At 45.4% G+C, this 23,898-nt stretch overlaps 1 protein-coding gene across 2 annotated transcripts in view; it reads right to left on the reverse strand.

The window, feature by feature from the left end:
- KDM2A (lysine demethylase 2A) overlaps positions 1–23,898 on the reverse strand; it is a 213,559-nt gene that overhangs the window by 118,992 nt on the left and 70,669 nt on the right. For both annotated transcript variants that reach the window (XM_077454675.1, XM_077454676.1), the window contains exons 9-12: positions 20,006–20,159; positions 18,413–18,528; positions 6,087–6,213; positions 1,646–2,103 (exon numbers count right to left, since the gene is read on the reverse strand). In XM_077454675.1, coding sequence (XP_077310801.1) covers positions 1,646–2,103; positions 6,087–6,213; positions 18,413–18,528; positions 20,006–20,159 — 855 coding nt within the window. The remainder of the gene's footprint in view (positions 1–1,645; positions 2,104–6,086; positions 6,214–18,412; positions 18,529–20,005; positions 20,160–23,898) is intronic.

Consider the following 23,898-nt stretch of genomic DNA (forward strand, 5'->3'; position numbering starts at 1 on the left):
AATACTTCCAGGGTGTGACCAAGTGAGGCCTAGTCGTCACTGCTCACCTCCACCATCACAGAAGTGAGCACTTTCTCAATTCTAACGCCCTGACATGCTCCATCTCCCCCTGATGTAGTAGCTCATCATGAGACAGCTCCCTCCTGTGACGGTGGATGATAAGGCCTCAGTGTAGCAACGTCCTGGGAGTATTGCAGTCATGTTTCAGAAGGTATGTAAATGGTCTACACCTCTAACAAGGCAGGGGTCTCAAACTGGCGGCCCTCCATCTCTTGCACAACTACAAGTCCCATGAGGCATTGCAAGTTACAAGCATGACTTCCACAGACAGAGGCATGATGGGAGTTGTAGTTCTGCAACAGCTGGAGGGCCGCCAGTTTGAGACCCCTGAACAAGGGCCTTATTCGACGTTAGTCAGAGCTGCCTAGTTTGTTTTTATCTATAGATGCCCCTTATCTGCATAGGCAGTATTGTGGTAAAGGTGAACTATTCCTTTAAGTATTTTCCCTGAATTGTTCCCTGGTGTTTTAGAAATACACTTCCTGCCCTAGAATGACACAGCAATCACTGTATACTTGGAGGAGCAACGTTATCTTACTAGGACAGGGACTAGTAACAACTACACTTTCCTCATCTTGTAATTTGCAGAACTAACTTATTTACATCAAAATCAGCCTCTCCCGACCTCACGCAGAAGAAATGAAGCTGTTTTTTCTACACCAAATTAGTAGCCAATTCAACTATAGAGTCAAACAGCATTTGGGACATGGGTAGAGCAGATTCTGGATTCATCCATCAAAATTGGTTACCTATGGAAGGCTAAAACTAAAAAAAAAAAAATTTTTAATGCTTTGTTTTCCAATATATTCCAAGACACGTTTCCATAATCAGCCTGCCCAAATTCCTTTTTAATTTAACAAAGACTAATCAGTCATCTACCAGTAAAGGGTTTTGTTAATGCCATGCTAGCATAAAGACACATTAACACATGAGACCAAAATACAAAAAAAGAAGTAAAGTGCTTCTCTAGGCTCCTTTCAAGGCTGAGCACGTATGTTGAGGTCTAAACACTGAGGTCACATGAGCTCTGCTGAAGGGAAAGGTCAGCCATTCTGAACTCTAATCTTCACATGACCCAGGACATAAATGCAGCACAGAAGGGTGAAGGGAGCAGCATCTCCTCTAGGATGGATTATTTTGGTCCTTCTATTACTTCTCATTTATCATTAAGTCTAATTGAACTCAAAACAGTGCATGTTCTCTAATCCTCCTACCACTACAATGAAGATCTAAATATCATCACAACTCAATCATGTTGCAGATATCTATAAAAACCTCCCTCTGCCATCAAATTAAAGAAGCTCCAGTAAATTTTTACCATTATCCATCATTATTTATTCAAGAGTCTCCTATATTCCTGGCACTGACCTCTTTTTCTTGACTTTGGAGTTCCTACTACTACAGAAGAAATGGTACCAACCAATAAATATCTCAATGTTTACTGGTCACTAGAACATGTCACAATGCCCACAATTGAGAAAAAAGTTCATAAAAACTCACGTTCCACCATAAGGATGAACCACAAAATGTGCAAATCACCTAGAACAGAATGTAGGATAGCAGAAAAGTATTTTTGAGCACTCACCCGGACATCTGCAAGAAGAGCTTCTGGATCTTGAATGCCATCAGGCAGGCACTTCCTGTGTGGGGGGAGAGATTCAAGCTTCTTAACAAGGCAGAGTAGGCCTTCAAGCTCAAACCATGTTAAACATGGCGGTGTGTTGGCTGGTGGTGAGGGAGGAGTAGGTGGAGGTGGTGTGAGAGGCTGGTGTGCAGGGTGGAAGCTAGAAAGAAGTATCCTTTCCTCCCTGTGCTGACGCTCCCGCTCCCTCTGCCGTCGTTCCCTTTCTCTCCTCCTCTGAAGTTCCCGCTCAGCTTTCCTTCTGTCTCTGTCTCTTTTCCTTAAGCCCTCTTCTTCCTCCCAATCCTGATCTGAGGAGTCGTCATATTCAGAGGATGAAGAAGAAGAGGGTGAAGATGAAGAGGAGGAAGATGAAGATGAAGAGGGTGTGTCTGGTCTCCGGCGGCCATTTAACTCCAAGTCTAAATTAGAAAAAAAAAAGAAAAAAAAAAAAGTCTGAAATTACTACAAACCTGATATTCCTGAAAAAAAAAAAAAAAAATAAACCAAACTATAGGCTTTCAGTTCATAAAAATGTATTTGGGAACCAGTCAGCGAAGCCGATTCTGGCCCAGCGGAGACTCCAATTTAGCCCTGGAGGGTGCCACTGTCTGAACATCACAAACAGCAACATGCAAGTCCTGGAATTGGCACCGCCTCACAGAGCTGAAGTCCTCTGCCAAGGGTCAGTCCTAGACGACAGGTCCCTTTTGGTTGTTTTTTTGCCCTAGTTCAGTTAGCTGTGGCATGGCAAAAATAACCTGCAGCAACAGCTGGTTGCAGAGCTGGGCCTGAAACGCTAAAGCTTTTAAATGTGTCCCCAATTTTTCTGTCAGCAGAACCTTTAAATGAAAGGACATCTTTAGGCAGAGTAAGATGTTTAACCACTTACCCACCGGCGCACACCGATATAGGTCAGCACAATGGCAGCGGTGGGCAAATGGGCGTATGTCCCCTTTAAGAGCCGGGGATATCAGGCACTGGAGCATCGCCACGTACTCTATGTCCGCCGGTCTCCCAGCAATTGCGTCACAGAGCCTCAGAAAGGGGAAGTGCCTATGTAAACAAAGCATTTCCCATTCTGGCTTGTTTCATGACAGATGACTGCTCCTTGTCATTGGGAGCGGTGATCGCTGTCATGTGACTTGAAGTCCACCCCCCCAGTTAGAATCACTCGCTAGGACACACTTAACCCCTTCACTGCCAGTGTCATTTTACACAGTAATAAGTGCATTTTTATAGCACTGATCCCTGTATAAATGACAATGGTCCCAAAATACTGTCAAGATTGTCCGCTATAATGTCGGCGTCCTGATAAAAAAAAAAAAAAAAAAAATCGCAGATCGCCACCATTACTAATTTAAAAAATAAAAACGGCAGTAAAACTATCCCCTATTTTGTAGACGCTATAACTTTTGCACAAATCAATCAATATACACTTATTGCTTTTTTTCTTTTTAACCAAAAGTATGTATTAGAATACATATCGGCCTAAACTGAGGAAAAAAAAAATTTTTTTTTTATTTGTGGGGGATATTCTAGCAAAAAGTAAAAAAAAATGCATATTTTTTTCGTTTATAGCGCAAAAAAAAAGATCAAATACCACCAAAAGAAAGCTCTATTTGTGGGAAAAAAAGGACGTCAGTTTTGTTTGGGTGCAATGTCACACAACTGTCAGTTAATGCGATGCAGTACTGATCGCAAAAAGTGCTCTGGTCAGGAAGGGGGTAACATCTACCAGGGCTGAAGCAGTATTAAACCAAATGCAAACATTTATTATATTGCAGCTCATCGGTTCTTATATGTAATTGCTGCATTGGTTTTCTTTTTTAGGCCTTCTTTATTTTCACCTGGTGAGCTTGCCAATATGTCTTTGTTTCAACAGACCAAGCTGTTCTGAAGATGTAGCAGTTAGAGGGATGTGACAAACGATTTAACACTGAAAAGGGTGCTTACAATGGTCAGCTTTCAGTCATTAATGTAAAATCTTTAACTGTTGCGGTAACTGCTTGAAAGGTGTTAACTGGAGTTTGGCTTTAATTTGTTTAGTGTATCAAATCTGCTAGTGCATCTTATCCCTTTCATGACTAAGCCTATTTCTGACATTTGGTGTTTACAAGTTAAAATCCGTATTCTTTGCTAGAAAATTACTTAGAACCCCCAAACATTATATATGTATTTTTAGCAGAGAATCTAGAGAATAAAATGGAGATTGTAATAAATTGCAATGTTTTATGTCACATGATATTTGTGCAGCCGTGTTTTAAGCGCAACTTTTTGGGAAAGGGGACACTTTCATGAATAAATAGATAATAAATAGATACCAAACATGTTACGCTTTATAATTGCACGCACTCGTGCAATGGCAACAAACTTTGGTACCTAAAAATCTCCATAGGCGCGCTTAAATTTTATTTTATTTTTTTTAACTGTTACCAGGTTAGAGTTACAGAGGAGGTCTAATGCATGTGTGATTTAAACACCATTTACATATGCAGGCGCGACTTCTATATGCGTTTTCTTTGCTGCGCAAGCTCATGGTGACGGGGGCGCTTTGAAAAAATATATTTTTTCTTATTTATTTTTATATTATTAAATTGTTTTTTTTAAAAAATAAATTAAAATTAATCACTTTTATTGCTGTCACCGGGAACGTAAACATCCCTTGTGACAGTAATAGGTGGTGACAGGTACTCTTTATGAAGGGATCGGGGGTCTAAAAGACCCCAAATCCCTGCTTTGCACTTCAAAGAATTCAGATCACCGAAAACGGTGCATCTGAATACCATATATTTCTTAAAATCCGGCACCATTGGCAGCAGAGTAAACAGGAAGTGACGTTGCTCCCGTGTTTACATGTCTGTCACTAGCCACTGGAAGCGGCAGATCATCGATCAGGCCTCCTGGTGGGACAGGAGGCCCGGGAAGAGCGTCGGGGGGTCCCCTCCCACTCACCCGGAATAACAATCTAGCAGCTTTTAGCCGCATCAGTTGTTATCCCTGGATAGCAGATCGCCCGCTCTAAAAAAAAACGCTATCGGGATGATGCCTGCAGCTGCGGGCATCATCCATGTATAACCCCCGAAAGCCAAGTACGTACATCTGCGGAAGGGGTTTTATTCCCCTCGCCCAGACTGAGAATGCTGCTATCCAAAAGGTGTTTCTGTTGCTCTATTATCCATAGTGTCGGCACTCTAATACAGGGAGTATGTCACTGACCAGATCACTAGGTGAAAACAGGAGAGGAAAAAAAATGCCTAAACGGAAAACAAAGGCAGCCAATCTAATGATTGGTAAGCTGCATTAAATTCAATTTTGGGTTTAATACCGCTTTAAGACTGAGAAGGCAGAGTCTACTACTGGAACAGATGTTTCAAACACAATCCTGTTTTCCTAATAGTTTTTAGCATATAAGCACATACTAACCAGTAAAAAAGTAAGAGATATTAAGGTCTGATACGCGCTGTGCGGCTACAGTAACAGTCAAAGGATACCGGGATACCCCATCTTACCTGTCCATGTCACTGGTCTCTATTATAGGGCCCAAGGCTTTGCCTGTCATGATGGGTATACCCCTGAAGCGGTCTTGGTTCCATAGGCATGGACCACATCCCAGACTTGTAATGCACCCTGCAGCTAATTACACACATTGCCCCCCAGTACCAAAGTGAGCACCCATGCAGGAGCTAGCTTGTGGAGATAGATTACAGTCTGTCCCCCACAGTGTGAGGTCTGGGTACAGCTTCCGAGATTTTACCAAAGTTGTACCGAACCCGATGCACTGCTTCTATGTTGTTTTAAATGACAGTGAGGAGTTTATTGAAGAATCCGAAGATAAAATAATAAACTAGGTTGTGTGAAAAGAGTCTTCTCCATAAGGGAGAAGAGGATCCCTCACCTTAAAACACTAGCAAATAACTGAGGATTGACGGCGTGGGATAGGGTTAAAGGTTGGGTCTCCTCAAAAGCTTGTGGGTATCCAGTCACCTGAAGGTACCAGCCTATAACCCAGGGTCTATGAATATCTAGTCTGGGAGATATATAGAGATATTGATATATATCTCCTGATAATGTAAAGTGGCCTAACTTAACACACTCAGCACTTGGTAGCCAACTTTTATCAGTACACAGAGGTTTGCAAAGCTCCACAATGTAGAGTCCAGTGCGCAAAAGTCACATTCCAAGCTAGCCCCGCATGTCCAGTTCACTGGAGTCCATGTACAATGCTTTAAAATCATTTTTAGGAAGAGCCGGACTGGATAGGTTTTATGTAGAGATCAACTCAAGCAGAGATGTAGTGAAGAATCTTGGATGACCCAAGAAGAAGTACACAGTAAGAATTACTCCTATGGTATGCGTTTTCTTGGCATTTGTACCCATTACCAAGAAGTAAGAAGCCACTCACCCATACTCAGCGACTCCCTCTGAAAGTCCTTGGTGAGGTGCGATTGTTTGGTCATGCAGTAGACATATCTCTCCAGCACGTACCAGCACATCTCATAGTAGAATGGGTAGCGAAACTTTGTGGGGACCTGGCAGGTAGAAAAACAGAGCACATTTATTAGTTGCTACAATGCAGGACTTGCGTACGCAAAAAATGTTCAAAGAGCAGAAGGGTGTTTGGCAATACAAAAAAAAAAAAAGTGAAATTGCTTTATTACACAGAATGTATTTTGGTAAAGTCTCACACTAGAGGTCGACCGATATGGGTTTTTCTCTGGCCGATGCCGATATTTAGAAATCATGGCGGCCGATGGCCGATATAGGATGCAGATTTTTATTTTTAATTTTTTTTCCTTTTTTTTTATTTTAATTTTTTAATTTTTTTTTTTTTTTAATCCCCCTTCATCTCATAAAATCTAACACACCTTTCCCACTGGGGCGTTTTTCAGGCGCTTTTGGGCTAAAAATAGCGCCTGTAAAGTGCCTGCAAAATGGCTCCCCTGCAGTCTGTGTGAAAGACAGAGTGCTTTCACAAGGAGGCGATGCGCTGGCAGGATCTTAAAAAAAAAAGTCCTGCAAGCAGCACGTTTGGAGTGGTGTATACCGCTCCTCCACCACTCCTGCCCATTGATATGAATGGGCACCACTGCCGAAGCGCATGCAATGCAATTTGGCAGCGGTGCTTCACGGGCACATTTAACCTCTTCCTCGGCCGCTAGCTGGGTTTTATGAGCCCCACTAGCACCGATAAAATGATGGTAAAGTGCCACTAAAACTTGCAGCGTTTTACCATCAACGCCTGCCCGCTCCAGTGTGAAAGCAGCCTTCATAAGTGATGCAGAAAATTTCTTACATTTAAACATTTATTAACCACTTAAAAACCATTAACCGGCCGTATATGTGCATTGGCCGGGTGGGAGCCGTCTACTTCTGATAGGACGTTCAGGAACGTCCTTCAGAAGGAGCTGGATTGCGCGCGTGCCCACGCAGCGGCGCGATCCCGTTGTGCTCATGTCACCCGGACACGGCACATCTCAGATCGGCAGGAGGGCTCTGTGATTGGCCCTCCTGATCACATGACGGCCATGTCCAATCACGGCCATCATGTGATGTAAACAAACAGCCGGTTGCTAGGCAATCGGCTCCTCCTCTCCTCACACAGAAGTCATCGGTGAGGAGAGGAGAGCAGATCACTGCAGCCGGCTGATGATCAGTGAGTATGAGCTGCTTTTTTACAGCTTTTTACACACTGATCACCAGTCTAGTGTACACACAACACACCACACAGTATAAACACAGTCCCCACATATATCCCCAAAACACACATATCCCCAAAACATACATGTCCCCAAATAATAAAAACACATGTCCCTAATAATAAAAACATGTCCCCCACATATGTCCCACTAAAATCACATGTCCCAATGATTATCTGCACACATATGTACATGATCATTTGCGTACATATGTCCGTGATCACACAAACCAATTATTATACACTTAACAGAATTTTTTTTTACCAAAACCATGTAGCAGAATACATTTTGGCTTAAATTTATGACAAAATTTGATTTTATTGGATTTCTTTTAAAATAGAAAAAAGAAAATAGTTTTTTTTTTCCAAATTTCCGCTTTTTTGCGCTTATATCGCAAAAAATAAAAAACGAAGTCGTGAATAAATACCACGAAAATAAAGCTCTATTTGTGCGAACAAAATGATAAAAATTTCATTTGGGTACAGTGTAGCATGACCGCTCAATTGTCACTGAAAGCGCTAGAGCGATGAAAGCTGAAAACTGGGCTGGGAAGGAAGGGGGCGAAAGTGCCCTGTATTGAAGTGGTTAAACAAAAACCTCCAATCAGCTTACTTGTATGTATGATTTAGATAAAAAAAAAAAAAAACCTATATATTAAATAAAAACAGGTAGTCAAAACTTTTGGACGAAAAAAAAAAAAATGGGCTAACTTTACTGTTTTAAATTTTTTTTTTTTTTAATAGTGTATTTTTTTCCCCAAAAAATGCATTTGATAGACCTCTGTGCAAATGCCGTGTGACATAAAATATTGCAACAACCGCCGTTTTATTCCCTAGGATCTCTGCTAAAGAAATATATATAATTTTTGGGGGGTCTAAGTGATTTTCTGGCAGAAAATACAGGATTTTTACTTGTGAGCAACAAGTGTCAGAAAAGATTTAGTCTTTAAATGGTTAAACTGAGAACTTCTACACACAGATGAGTTCATTCATTTAAGTTTAAACATTGTATCTTTTTGCTCTTTTCTTGGCAGACTGCCCAGAGAGGAGGAAAGTAATTTCTATGATGACTCAGGGTCCGTTCACACAGGGGCAACGCCGATCCGACTTCAGGTCGCCCCTAGTCGCCTCAGGTCGGACAACATTTAAAAAGCAATGTAAGTGAATGAGAGCCGTCTTAATGTACACTACTGAAGTTGCTCCGACTTCAGAAAAGGTTCCTGTACTACTTGAATCCGACTTGTAGGCGACCGGTACCCATTGATTTCAATGGAGGTCGCCTCCAAGTCGGATCTCCATCTATACAGAGGCGACTCTGACAGAATTATCAGCCCTCAAGAGGGCACTCCATGCCAAATTTATGAAAAAAATATTTGGCGTGGGTTCCCCCTCTGAGAGCATACCAGACCCTTATCCGAGCACGCTACCCGGACGGCCAGGAAAGGGGGTGGGGACGAGCGTGCGGCCCCCCCCTGAGCCTTTCCAGGCCGCGTGCCCTCAACATGGGGGGGTGCCTTGGGGAAGGGGGGGCCGCGCGGCCCCCCCACCCCAAAGCACCTTGTCCCCATGTTGATGAGGACAAGGGTCTCTTCCCGACAACCCTGGCCATTGGTTGTCGGGGTCTGGGGGCTTATCGGAATCCGGGAGCACCCTTTAATAAGGGGGCCCCCGGATACCAGCCCCCCACCCTATGTGAATGAGTATGGGGTACAACGTACCCCTACCCATTCACCTGTGAAAAAAAAAGGAAAAAAAAAAAAAAAAAACACAACACAGGGATAAAATAGTTTATTGCACAGCTCCGGGGGTCTTCCGTCTTCAGGGGTCTTCTCGCCGGACTCCTCCGCTATCTTCTGCTAGCTCTTTTGCTAGCGGAGGAGCCCGGCATTCTTCTTCATCGCCACCCTCTTCTTCCGACGTCGAGGGTCTTGTCCCCCTCTTCGGTTCTTCTTGCCGGGCCACCGCTTCTTCTTTCAGCTCTTTTACTAGCGGCAGCCCGGTCTTTTGTCGCCGCCGCCTTCCGTTGTTGTTGTTCTTCTTCTTCTCCTGGAGATGTTGACTCGACGCTCTCTCCGGCCGCAATGCCAGGGACGCGGTGCGCGGCGACTTATATAGGGACAAGGGGCGGGGTCGCCGGTTGATGTTACATGGTGTCACGATGTCACAGTCCTGGAGGATGCTGGGACTGTGACATCGTAAGGGGGCGGGGTCACCATGTGACATCAACCGGCGACCCCGCCCCTTGTCCCTATATAAGTCGCTGCGCACCGCATCTCTGGCATTGCGGCCGGAGAGAGCGTCGAGTTAACATCTCCAGGAGAAGAAGAAGAATAAAGGAAGGCGGCGGCGACAGAAGACCGGGCGGCCGCTAGTAAAAGAGCTGAATGAAGAAGCGGTGGCTCGGCAAGAAGAACCAAAGAGGGGGACAAGACCCCCGAAGTCGGAAGAAGAGGGCGGCGATGAAGAAGAAAGCCGGGCACCTCCGCTAGCAAAAGAGCAGAAGATAGCGGAGGAGTCCGGCGAGAAGACCCCCGAAGACGGAAGACCCCCCCCGGAGCTGTGCAATAAACTATTTTATCCCTGTGTTGTGTTTTTTTTTACATTTTTTTCACAGGTGAATGGGTAGGGGTACGTTGTACCCCATACTAATTCACATAGGGTGGGGGGCCCCCTTATCAAAGGGGGCTCCCGGTTTCCGATAAGCCCCCTGCCCGCAGACCCCGAAACCAACGGCCAGGGTTGTCGGGAAGAGGCCCTTGTCCTCATCAACATGGGGACAAGGTGCTTTGGGGTGGGGGGGCCGCGCGGCCCCCCCTTCCCCAAGGCACCCCCCCATGTTGAGGGCACGCGGCCTGGTACGGCTCAGGAGGGGGGGGGGTAGCGTGCTCGGATAAGGGTCTGGTATGGATCTGGGGGGCCCCCACTCCGTTTTTTCGGCGTAGGGGGTTCCCCTCAATATTCTTACCAGACCTAAGGGCCTGGTATGCTCTCGGAGGGGGAACCCACGCCAATTTTTTTTCATAAATTTGGCGTGGAGTTCCCTCTTGAGAGCTTATTCTCTGATTGGCCGCAGCAAAAGTCGCCTGGCCTGGGGCGAATTAAGTCGTGTTGTAAGTCGCCCCAAGTCGTGTTCAGGTCGTGTCCAAGTTGCCTCCAAAAGTCGTGTTGAAAGTCGTGTTGCCCCTGTGTGAACGGACCCTCAGGCAACTTACACTGACTTCTATTACAGAAGTCATTTCCATGTCGCGCTGTTCTAAATCGGCCTTTTTATCAGCTCAATCGGCCGATGCTGATTAATTAAAAAACGGCAAATATCGGTCGATATATCGGTCGACCTCTATCTCACACGCTGTATTATTACAGCTTCACAGTGTCTTTGCTTACTGTTTCAGTATGAAAGTTCATCAGAAAGAGGAATTCACTGCTCTGCTCACTATATACAGCCTTTGCAGACACGCATCAATGGTCAGTATGATTCAGTATACAGCTTGGGCTCAGTGGAAGTGGTTTGCATGACATTGGCCACCATTAAACCAATGTTAGTAGCAGAAAGGAACTATTTGGGGGAAATCCCTGGAGTGAGGCGAATATTGCAGCAAACAATTTCTTGTTCGCTTTTTCCAAGTTTATTCATTTTCACTCAGAGCTCCATTTTAATAAACCAGTGGCTGAGGTTTTCAGTCACAGACCTGACATTTAATAATGGCTTTTACCCAGAAATAAGGATTTTTGACTTGCCAATAAATTCCATATTTTGGGAGTACAGCACAGGACACAGGCTGAAGTTTCATTGATCGCGGGTTATATGCAGGTACCGTCAGGTGATTGAGCACTCGCAAGATTTTCTGACAGATGTGAGTATAGGAGAGGCGATCGTCTGCTCTCCTGATGGGGGGATCTGCACTAATGGATCAGTGCAGCCCCCCCGGAGGATGCCCACCCATGTCCAGCAGGGATGACCACACATGTCCACCAGGTAAGCCCACCAGGGATGGCGATCATTGCCCATTAGGGGGTGGCACTCTGTGCCCATCAGTGATGCCTGCCAGCGCCTCTGATCAGTGCCGCCCACCAGTGCCACCCATCAGCGACTATAGGTGCCACCAATCAGTACTGCCTAATCTGTGCCAGTCAGTGTAGCCTCATCAGTGCCGATCACGAAGGAGAAAACATACTTTCTTGATCATACATCACGGGACACAGGAGCTCATTACCTAGTGGGTTATATAGGTCACCTCTGGTGATTGGACACTGGTTAACACCAATTAAGGAGAATTCCTCCCCTATATAACCCCTCCCATATGGGAGGCACCTCAGTTTTTTCGCCAATGTCTATGGTGGTTGGTCACGTAAAACATGTGCTATGAAGAAAGCTCTGTGCAGGTCCCTGCGGGGGCATAAGGGCTACAATAAACCGGATCCATATCTCGGGCCCATATTTGACTCCCAAGATGGTATGGTACCCTACCCTAGTCAGCCTAAGTAACGAGGTTTGGCCTGTAAGTCCTCTCCTGTTGGAAGACTGGGCTCTGTGAAAACCAGACTTGGTGTACTGTTTACACAGAGCGCACGAAAGTTTCTGGCAGAGTCTTTTACAAGGTCCAGGTAGGAGGCTCTTCTGAGAAAGAGCCCCAGATAAACCTGAAGGTTGGCTAACACTGCTTGCCGTGATGGGTGAAGGCTGGAAATGGTCTGTTTCAGCAATTCCTGCGGCGAGGACAGGTAAGGGAAGTTAATCCTAATATATATATATATATATATATATATATATATATATAATGGATTTCTTCATTTTGAGTAGTTGTATGTCTTACCTGGTTTCCACCACTAGAGGGAGTAAGAGCAGCCTGATGCATACTTACATGCCTTTCAGTACACACGCTCAGTGAAGCCTGGTTCTCCAGCTGTCTCACGTCTCCACTGCAGTCCCTGCCACAACAAGGTAACACAGGGGTCCCCTCGTAGTCTGGGGGTCCCACGTGGCTCTGATGAGACTCCTTCCCCCCCCCCCTGGATTCCGGCGGTCCTCGTGCACGTGCGCGCTCCTGGGCTAATGGAGGAGGGGGGAGTGTGGTTGTGAGCCTTGCACGTTGGTGTGCACAGCACTGTACTACGCAGGCGCCAGATTTAAAAGCCCAGAGCGTCAGGGGACTGTAAGTGAGAGACACAGGAGCTGTGGGCAGTAAGCATCCCAGGGGATTGGATCCAGGCAAACCTTAGACACCTACTCAGCATCAGGTTGTGCAGTATTAAGCATATATATGTTATTGTGAGACTTTTAGCACAACAGTGATTGCACTTTGTACTAGTACCTCTGCTTTGTAGCTTAGGACTATGTCTCCTCGTAAGAGGGTCTCAGGGGGAGGTAACAAGGGCACTGGTAAATCACCGCCTAGGTCCAGGGGTTCTAAAAATGCCTGTAAGTTACCATCCCCCCCTGCAAGACTGGAGCCAGCCTCTCAGGATGAGTCAGTGCCCCTGTCAGGTTTTGCAGCCTCTCCTAATGTCCCAGCCCCGGCATGTGTCACTGAGGACTCCCTTAGGGCTACAATGGAGGGTTTTGAAGGGAGAATCATGAATTTTATTTCTGCTTCCCTGAAAGATAGCAGGAAAAGGGGTAGATCCCCTCCCTCTGCTGAGATTCCTCTCTCTGACGAGGAGAGATCCCTATCTTGGGACAGGGATCTTGAGCAGTCGGAGGAATCAGAGGAAGAGGAGAGAGTCCCCTCCTCCCAGGCGCTCAGAAAACAGGTGCAGTACTATACTGAATTGGTGCTTACCACATTCAGAATGCCTGCTGCTGAAGTCGCTACGTCCTCTGTTTCTTCCCTAGGAGTCAGGAAAATCCCACAGACTGCTTTTTCCTTTCCAATTCATCCCTTAATGGATAAATTGATGTATGAGGATTGGGGACATCCCGATAAACTGTTTACTCCTCCTAAAAGGTTTTCTATGCATTATCCTCTGGAGGAAAGTTTCTCCAAGAAATGGGGGGTCCCATCTGTCGATGCGGCTGCTTCTTGTGTGAATAAAAACCTGACCTGTCCGTTGGATAATGCTCAGGTATTTAAAGATCCAACTGATAAGAGGTTGGAAACATTATTAAAAGCCTCCTTTTCCATGACTGGCGCTGTAGTGCAACCTACAGTCGCAGCCGTGGGGTTGTGTCAGTTCCTCAAGGAACAGGTTAAGCAGATGCTTGGCCTCCTTCCCAGTGAGGAGAATTATGCAGAAATACCTCAAATTCTGTGTTTCATGATTGATGCGATTTTGGATTCTGTCCAACAAGCATCTCGTTTATCTCTCCTGTTGATACACATGCGAAGGGCCCTATGGCTAAAGAATTGGGCAGCTGAGCTATCGTGCAAGAAGCATTTGATTGGGTTCCCGTTTAAAGGGGAACGTCTGTTTGGAGAAGAATTAGACAAATTCAAAAAGAGCAAATGTCCGTCATTTAGGCGTTCTCTCTCTCCCGGAGCATCAAGCTCTAAGCAGTGGCGACGGCCTTCTCAACCCTCCTCTACAGGAAAGGCTCAGGGCCGGGCCCAAGGGCAGAAAAAGACTTGGGGGCGGAAGCCTGCCAAGCAGAGCCCGAAAGCTTCCTTGTGAAGGGGCGCCCCCGCTCGGCCGAGTGGGGGGGAGGCTTCGGCAGTTTGCAGAAGCCTGGCGGGAAGAGATCCGGGACAAGTGGGTGATCTCTTCAGTGTCTCTGGGCTACAAGCTAGGGTTTCAGGAGATTCCACCTTCTCGCTTTCTAAGGTCAAGGATCCCCAGGGATCCAGTAAAGCAAAAAACGCTATTTCTGGCCTTGGATCACTTACTGTCCCAATGGGTGATAGTAGAAGTGGACCCAAAAGAACAGGGTTCAGGGTTTTACTCAAATCTCTTCACCGTTCCGAAGCCAAATGGAAGCGCCAGACCTATCCTGGATCTGAACCGGTTTTTACACATCCGGTCCTTCCGAATGCAGTCAATTCGCACTGTGGTCTCCTCCCTGCAAGGGGGAGAGTTTATGGCATCAATAGACATCAAGGATGCATATCTCCATGTGCCAATTTTTCCCGCACACCAAAAGTATCTAAGGTTCGCGGTAGAGCGGCGCCATTTTCAATTTGTGGCCTTGCCGTTCGGGCTCGCTACGGCTCCTCGAGTCTTCACAAAGATTCTGGACCCTCTCTTGACAAACCTAAGAGCTCAGGGTATAGCCGTCATGGCTTATCTAGACGACTTGCTTCTGAAAACAGTAGCGTTCCTGAACCACAGTGTTTCCAGAACACTAGGAACACCTGGAACGCCTAGGTTGGATTATAAACCTAGAAAAGTCGTCCCTACAGCCTGCTACCAGGTTGGAATACCTGGGTATGTTTATCGACACCACTCAGGGCAAGGTGTTTCTTCCAAGGCCAAAAGCCTTGGCCATCGGGGAACAGGTGCGCCTAATTCTGGGCAGGAGATCTTCCCCATTCGGTTATGCATGAGACTGTTAGGGAAAATGGTTGCCTCCTTCGAGGCTGTTCCATTTGCCCAGTTCCACTCAAGGCCTCTGCAAAGATGCATCCTTGCGGCCTGGAACAGGAAGCCCCAATCCTTGGATCTTCCTATGCGTCTATCCCCAAGGACACGCAAGAGTCTCGTCTGGTGGTTACAAACCAAGAATTTGCTGAAAGGCAAAACATTTCTTCCTCTTCCATGGAAGGTTATTATGACAGATGCCAGCCTGACAGGCTGGGGAGCAGTATTAGAGGAGACATGCTCGCAGGGGAAATGGTCTGCGATCGAGAAGCTATTGCCCATAAATGTCTTGGGCAATAGCTTCTCGGGGCAGTTTATATGGCTCTCATAAGGTGGTCTTCCAGACTACGGGGTCTCCCTGTTCGGGTTCAGTCCGACAATGCCACAGCAGTGGCCTATATGAATCACCAGGGCGGTACCAGGAGTCTGGTAGCGCAAAAAGAGGAGAATCGCATACTTGTCTGGGCAGAAAAGCATGTTCCATGCCTTTCTGCAGTCTTCATTCCAGGAGTGGAAAATTGGCAGACGGATTTTCTGAGCCGCCAGCAGTTGTGCCCAGGAGAATGGGCTCTGCACCCCGACGTGTTTTTGGACATGTGTCATAGGTGGGGTACTCCAGACGTAGATCTGTTTGCGTCCAGGTTCAACAGAAAACTGGACAAATTCGTGTCAAGAACAAGAGATGGACTTGCTCAGGGGTCAGATGCTCTGACAGTTTCCTGAGATCAGTATAATCTGATTTATGTTTTCCTCCCGTGCACGCTTCTGTCGTGGTTCCTGGGAAGAGTAAAGAGGGAAACAAAGTCGGTCCTTTTGGTAGCCCTGGCTTGGCCCAGGCGACCGTGGTATGCAGAGATCATGAAGTTGGCCGTAGGCAGGCCATGGATCCTCCCTCTCCGGCCAGATCTGCTCTCACAGGGTCCAATCTACCATCCTGCTTTACACAGTCTGAATTTTATGGTTTGGCTGCTGAGACCCACATTCTGAGAGACCGTGGGCTTTCGGGACCAGTCCTTTCTACTCTGGTTAATGCCAGAAAGCCGGCCTCCAGGCTTATTTACTACAAAATCTGGAGGGCATGTGTTTCCTGGTGTGAACTCAGGGAATGGCATCCTAGAAAGTATGTCATTAGCAGGATCTTGGCCTTTCTCCAGTCAGGCCTAGAAATGAATTTGGCCGTAAGCACTATCAAGGTGTAGATTTCGGCCTTGTCAGTATTTTTTCAGAAGCCACTTGCATCGCATTCCCTGGTGCGGGCTTTCATCCAGGGGGCTATGCGGATAAGGCCGCCAGTCAAACCTCCGGTATGCCCATGGGATCTAAATTTGGTTCTCTCGGCTTTGCAGGGGCAATCTTTTGAACCTTTGCATCTGGCTTCATTAGTTCTTTTGACCAAAAAATTGGTTTTCTTGGTAGCCATTTCCACGGCTAGAAGAGTGTCAGAATTAGCAGCTCTCTCCAGCAAAGAGCCGTATCTAATTGTTCATAAGGACCGGGTGGTCATGCGCCCCAACAGGTCCTTTCTACCTAAGGTGGTTTCGGGATTCCATTTGAATCAAGATGTAATCCTAACATCCTTTTTTCCAGACCCACAGTCCGCAGAAGAAGAATCCTTGCACACTTTGGATGTGGTTAGGGCAATCAGTATCTATCTTCAAGCAATGGCTCAGATAAGGAAAACTGATTGCTTATTTATTTTGCCGGAAGGCCATAGGAAGGGCCAGGCGGCATCAAAATCCACTCTCTCAAGGTGGATCAGACAGATTATTTCTCAGGCCTATAGTGTTAGAGGGAAAATCCCTCCTTTTCAAGTGAAAGCGCACTCTACTAGGACTGTAAGTGCTTCTTGGGCAGTGCATCACCAGGCCTCCCTGGCCAAGATATGTAAGGCTGCAACTTGGTCATCAGTCCACCCATTCACCAGATTCTATCAGGTGGATGTCAGAGAGCAAGAGGATATCGCCTTTGGGCGCAGTGTACTGCAGGTTGCAGTTTAGGTCCTCCGGCCCATGGCGGTCTATAATTATGATCTGTGTCTCCCTCCCCTCAATCGGAGCATTGCTTTGGGACATCCCACTATGTAATGAGCTCCTGTGTCCCGTGATGTATGATCAAGAAAATAGGATTTTTATATACAGCTTACCTGTAAAATCCTTTTCTTGAAAGTACATCACAGGACACAGGGCTCCCGCCCCTCTTGGATTTTACGTGGTTTCCTATTGCTTTGCTACAAAACTGAGGTGCCTCCCATATGGGAGGGGTTATATAGGGGAGGAATTCTCCTTAATTGGGGTTAACCAGTGTCCAATCACCAGAGGTGACCTATATAACCCACTATGTAATGAGCTCCTGTGTCCCGTGATGTACTCTCAAGAAAAGGATTTTACTGGTAAGCTGTATATAAAAATCCTAGTTTTTACAAAGTTTTGTAACAAAAAAGAAAAAACATTTTTATTTTTTCAAAATTTACTGTGTTTTTTATTTGTAGCGCAGAAAATAAAAACCCCAGGGGTAATCAAATACCACCAAAAGAAAGCTCCATTTGTGAGAAAAAAGGTGAACAAAAAAAAATTTATTTTGGGTACAGCCTCGCATGACCACACAATTGTCATTCAAAATGTGACAGCACTGAAAGCTGAAAATTGGTCTGGGCAGGAAGGTGTATAAGTGCCCTATATTGAAGTGGTTAAAAAAGTCTCTAGGCAGAACTGTCGGTAAAGTAAGTGACATGTGATGTGATGCAACACCTGGTCATCCAGGTTAGTGGGGTGGTTGAATTTTGGCACCAAGCTTGGAGAGTTTACACAGTAAAATAAATGCATTCCAAACAGACAGAGACCTGGATTCCTGATAGAGCTAATGCATACTGTTCAGGGTAACCATCATAGATACAGGGTTGCCCCGTCTTACATGTCCATGATGCTGGTCCCTATGTAGGGTCCAGGCTTTGTCTGTCACAGTGGGAATAACCCTGAAAATGTTTTCAGGTTCTGGGTTTCATAGGAATGGACTGCAGCCATGAACCTGTACAGCACCCTGTGGCTATCTACATATATTGCACAGAGTGCAAAGGTAAGGGGCGATGCAGGATCCAGTGCCTGAATAAAGATTACAAGCCATTTCCACAGCATTGGGTCTGGGTACCATTCCCGAGGTTGAAATGTGAAAAGTTGATTGAAAACGTAATTGAAAAAGCCAAAGCCAAAGAAAAAGAATAAACTAAGCGATGAGTGCTTTCCCCATCACTTTTGGAAACTTGCGAAAAAGCTTGCTAGTGTTCAATAATCTGAAGGTACCAGTCTATAACCCTGGTTCTATGAACATTCAGCCTGTGCCCTGTACTGTACAATTAGGATACAATTTCTCTTTTTAGGAAGGTTTTTTGCCCATTGCAAATATAAAATTCTACTGCCATCATCCCAGTGCAGGAAGAAAAAAAAACAACAATGAAAAACGGAGAGGAAGGATCTGATTGGTTACTATGGCAACTCAGAGCCAGAATTACAAAACCTTTTACTCACTCTTGTTCTGTCTTCAACGCTGTATATCCGAAGCTGCGTGGGGATGTTGAAACTATGTAGAAAATTCCCTCCAAAAACCAGAGTGTCCTGAGGAGTGTATACTGCATGTATCCAACCTGTAAATACACAATCAAAAGTCAGCGTGGTAAAGTTACCAATGTTACATTTATCTGGTCTGTACAAGTATGTAATAAACACATGTAAACATATGCAGGGGTCAGTGACTCTCATACACACTTGCCACTGACAGAAGTGCACCAGTCATGTCTCTGCACAATAGGGCTTTGTTGTAACTTTACTTTTGCATGTGCAGCATGACCGACTAAACATATATTTTCTTCCAACAGCCATCTGTGATGAACAATCCTTTTATTATCCTCAGCAGGCTAACCCAGGCTGACCATACCAGTAAGACCAGGCCCCCTGTGTAACGCCAACATTTTTTGTAAATACCAGTTGATACTGTCAGTAAAACAATTGGAATTGCCTCTCATATTGAGATGATGCTTCAATAATTCAAAAGTGAAATCACTGCAACACCATCACCGCTGCTTTAATGCTGGAAAAGTTGATAACCTTCAGGGGATAACTGCACTCTCTGCAGAATCTTAGACAAATACTGTAAAAGCACTGCTCAGTCCCTCCAATGCTTTCACCCCTCACTCCAAGGTGCATGAGAAATCCAGATTCTCAGTAGCATTCACCATAAATATACAGATACACACATTTAAAAAGGTCAAATGCCAGTCGATCACTCTATCATGATTAAACGTTTGTGAACCAAAAAAAAAAAAAATTATAATAAGCGTACGCCATGTCATTTGGCCCCCTGTAACATCTGAAATATCAGGCAGATCCTGTCGGTTTCTGTCCCCCCCCCATGTAAACTTACTAAGGTTTATCATGGCTGCTGAGCCCCGACACCATTGTCCCCCCTCCCTGCCTATCGACTCCTGTGTCAGCCGCCCCCCCCCCCCCCCCCCCCGCAGCGGAAATTATATGGATTTACTTTTTATAATCCGCACGGTCTCCTAAAGATATGTCCCCCTGTGTGTGTGTGTGCTGTATATTAAAAACAAAAACATATATACCTTATTTGTGAGTGACAATCAGCGCTCAGGTTACCCATTGGCTCTCTCCTCCCCTCCAGACCGATGTCAGTGGGGGAATCTTGGCCACTCCCACTGCATCTGTCAGCCAATCGGCACTCACAAATAGGGTATATACAGTTTGTTTGTTTTTTTATTATACAACACACACAGGGGGACATATCCTTAGGAGACCGAGTGGATTATATAAAGTAAATCACGTGGGTTAACAAACCCTTTAAAACTAGAAGCTTTATTCGGACTTGGAGGCTGATTATTACTTTAAGACTATGGCAGTTGCAAAATAGTTGTGCAAAATTTTAGGACATAAAAGTGACAGAGGCTGTAAACACTGCCATGGCCCCTGATAGATTGAGCCAGTGAGAACTTCATCTTGTCTATATATGCGGAACGTACTTCCCATTTACAATCTGATACGTGGACCAGGGAGAAACAGAGCTTTATCTGAACACAACGCTACCCTTAGATCACTGCACAACGGTACCTGAAGGAATAACAAAGGTGTAGCCTTGTTTTAATTCCACACGCTGGCATTCATCCACTTTGTCGCCCAGGAAGATATCTCCTTGTTTCCCCGACAACAGCCAATTCTCATACATTTCCAGATTTTTGTCTGTAGGAGGTATTAGCCAGAAAACCTAGAGGAGACATTTTCAAATTATACACATTATGCTTCAAAGTTATCAGCAGGTAACTGCACAGTTTTTTCTAACATTTAATCAGTTTAATTTTGTGCCTGCCCTGGTTTCCAACAAACTCTCCATCAATAAGTTTATGATATTTTTAAATAGAAACTTTCCCTTTTTTAATTAAATACCTGATTTTAGACTCTACGATATCATCACTGGGCCTATGTGGATCTCGATGCAGTGCTGGCAGATTACTGCTGGTGGGAGGGTCTGGTAGAATGCTGTGCATAGCTTTCTGAAAACATCACAGCCCCCTACCTCAGTACTCCTCTCAATAACCCACAACCCTGAAGTAGGCAGAAGACTAGCTTTTGCAAGGACTTACAAAAAATATCAAAACACCCTGATGGCACGTTCCAAACAGGCTGCATGTGCATGTAAACTCCCTTAGGTAATGCCCAAAAGTGATGCTGAGCGTCCATGACTGAAGTCCGAAGAATAAAAGGGCAGGCTAGGGACAGTAAGGTTAAAGTAGTAAGGGCTATAAAATGCTGGTCACCCTCCAGTCAGGAAAATAAGTATCTACAAGTACAGAAGTACTACTACAAGTACTACATGCAAGAAGATTACAGTGTGCAGTAAAATCTGAGTGAGCAAGTTAGTACAGGAGGGGGGCATTCACAATTTTCATGCAAGGCTGGAGTTAAAGCCCAAGTCCAGGTTTTGCATTACTTTTAATAGTTCATTTTGGCCAAATTGGCCCAAATTAACAATTTCCATCACTAAGAAATGTGGATGCAGCCGTTTTAACCATAAAATCCTTTACTTGGAGTACAACATGGGACACAGAGATCCTGTCCCTTCTTTGTGCTTCATGGTTTGCTACAAAATCCAAAGCCTTGCCAAACAGAGGGGCTATGCTTAGGAGGGGGAATCAGCATGGATATGGAGATGTTCTGTGTCCTGTGATGTAAATAGTTCATCCAGAAAGTATTCACAGCGCCACACTTTGTTATGTAACAGCCTTATTCCAAAATGGATTAAAAATTCATTATTTTCCTCAAAATTCTACAAACAATACCCCTTAATGACTAAGTGAAAGAAGTTTGTTTGAAATCTTTGCAAATTTATAAAAAAAAAAAAAAAAAAAAAAAAAAGGGGGAAAAAAAATACCATGTACATAAGTATTCACAGCCTTTGCACCAATTATAGCCTCAAGTCTTATTTGTGGGCAGTTTCTCCCATACTTCTTTGCAGGACCTCTCAAGCTCCATCAGGGTGGATGGGGAGCATCAGTTGACAGACATTTTCAGATCTCTCCAGAGGTGTTCAATAGGGTTTAAGTCTGGGCTTTGGCTGGGCCACTCAAGGACAGGGTTGACCCATAGATAGCCACTCCTATGTTATCTTGGCTGTGTGCTTAGAGTCATTGTCCTGTTGGAAGATAAACCTTTGCCCAGTGAGGTCCAGAGCAGGTTTTCATCCAGGATGTCTTTGTACATTGCTGCGTTCATCTTTCTCTCGAACCTGACTAGTCTCCCAATTTCTGCCACTGAAAAACATACCCACAGAATGATGCTGCCACCACCAAGCTTCACTGTAGGGATGGTATTGGCCAGGTGATGAGCAGTGTCTGGTTTCCTCCAGACATGATGCTTGCCATTCAGGCCAAAAAGAGTTCAATCTTTGTTTCTTCAGACCAGAGAATTTTGTTTTTCATGGTCTGAGTGTCCTTCAGGTCCTTTTGGCGAACTCCATGTGGACTGTCATGTGCCTTTTATTGCAGAGTGGCTTCCATCTGGCCACTCTACTATACAGGCCTGATTGGTGGAGTGCTGCAGAGATAGTTTTTCTTCTGGAAGTTTCTCCTCTCTCCACAGAAAAACGCTGGAGCTCAGTCAGAGTGACCACCAGGTTAAGGCCTTTCTCCCCGATTGCTCATTTTGGCCGGGCGGTCCGCTCTAGGAAGACTCCTGGTGGTTTCAAACTTCTTCCATTTACAGATGATGGAAGCCACTGTGGTCATGGGAACCTTCAATGCTGCAGACATTTTTCTGTACCCTTCCCCAGAGCTGTGCCTCGACACAATTCTGTCTCAGAGGTCTACAGACAATTCCTTGGACTTCATGGCTTGGTTTGTGCTCTGACATGCACTGTTAACTGTGGGGCCTTATATAGATAGGTGTGTGTCTTTCCAAATCATGTCCAATCAACTGAATTTATCACAGGTGGACTCCAATCAAGTTGTATAAACATCTCAAGGACGATCAGAGGAAACAGGATGTACCCAAGCCTAATTGCACGTGTCTTGGCAAAGGCTGTGAATACTTATGTACATGGGATTGATTTTTTTTTTTGCTTATTTTTATTTTTTCTAAATAAATTTGCAACCTAACTTCTTTTAATTTGTAATTATGGATGGAGTATTGTTTGTAAAATGTTGAGGAAATAATGAATTTAGTCCATTTTGAAATAAGGCTGTAACATAACAAAACGTGGAAAAAGAGAAGTGCTGTGAGATACTTTCCAGATGAACTGTAATAAAGAAAATACAAGGCTTCCTGTGAATGGCTAAACAGGACAGGACATTGCTATACTGCTGCCGAAACACAGTGCTGTATACTGTATATAGCAGAGGCTACATACAGTTTATACAGCGCCAATAGCAGTCAACAAATTAGCAAAAAAATTGCTTGCTTGGGCCAGCATGAAAAAAAATAAACTGCCATATCAAATCCACCCATTTAAATTGTAGATTGCTGTAAGGTAAGCCCTATGGCTTCGGGCTAAACATCTGGACACAGGATGTGGGGTTCCATGAGAGATCCCTGTCGGATCATGCTCCCTGTTGGGCTACCCTGACACTGACGCAGCAGAAGGGACCTAGGGTCTGGCGCCTTAATCCTTTCTGGTTGACGGCGCTGGGGGAGCGGGATGATCCATCTGAGGAGTGGAGTAAATTTTTTGCCATTAATCGGGGGACAGCAACGGGTGGAAGTGTTTGGGAGGCCTTTAAACTTTACGCACGGTCCTCTCTGATAAGACGGATTAATGGATTAAAACGTTCCTCTAAAATGGTAATTAGTCAGGCGGAAGAGCAGCTGGAGGTTGTCACCCGGGAGTTTGCGTTGCACCCCAGCGAGGCGAGTGCCTCGGCCCTCAGGCTCCAGACCCAGGTTTTGGACCAACTACACTTTGAACAAGCCAAGCGCAAACATTTTTTTACGCGACAACGGATTTTTGAGCAGGGAGAACGAGCGGGTAAACTTCTGGCATACCTCGCCCATCAGGATGCGAGGCCGCCGGTAGTGGTATCTCTGATGGATGAGAGCGGGGCTCTTGTCTCTGAGCTGGAGGATGTCGCCGAGCTGTTCCGGTCTTACTATGCGGACCTCTACACCTCTCGTGTGGAGGTCACGCCTCGAGAGACCCGGACTTTTCTACGGGATGTTCCCTTTCCTCAGCTATCGGTGGCCCAGATCGCTGCTCTGGAGGCTCCGATTTCGCTGGAGGAGGTTACGCTGGCGCTGTCTTCCTTGGCAGCGGCCAAGGCGCCGGGACATGATGGTCTACCGTTAGACTTTTACGCAGCATACTCTGAGGTTTTGGCCCCTGAGCTGCTGAATTTATATACTTACCTATTTGAGTCCGCTTCCCTCCCGGATACATTACGCCAAGCGACGATTATAGTCATCCCTAAGCCGGGTAAAGACCCACACCGCCCAGATTCGTATCGCCCGATCTCGCT

This window comes from Lithobates pipiens, unplaced genomic scaffold (genome assembly GCF_037356315.1).
Source record: "Lithobates pipiens isolate NorthernLeopardFrog02 unplaced genomic scaffold, aLitPip1_a1.2 Scaffold_25, whole genome shotgun sequence".
Lineage (NCBI taxonomy): Eukaryota > Metazoa > Chordata > Amphibia > Anura > Ranidae > Lithobates > Lithobates pipiens.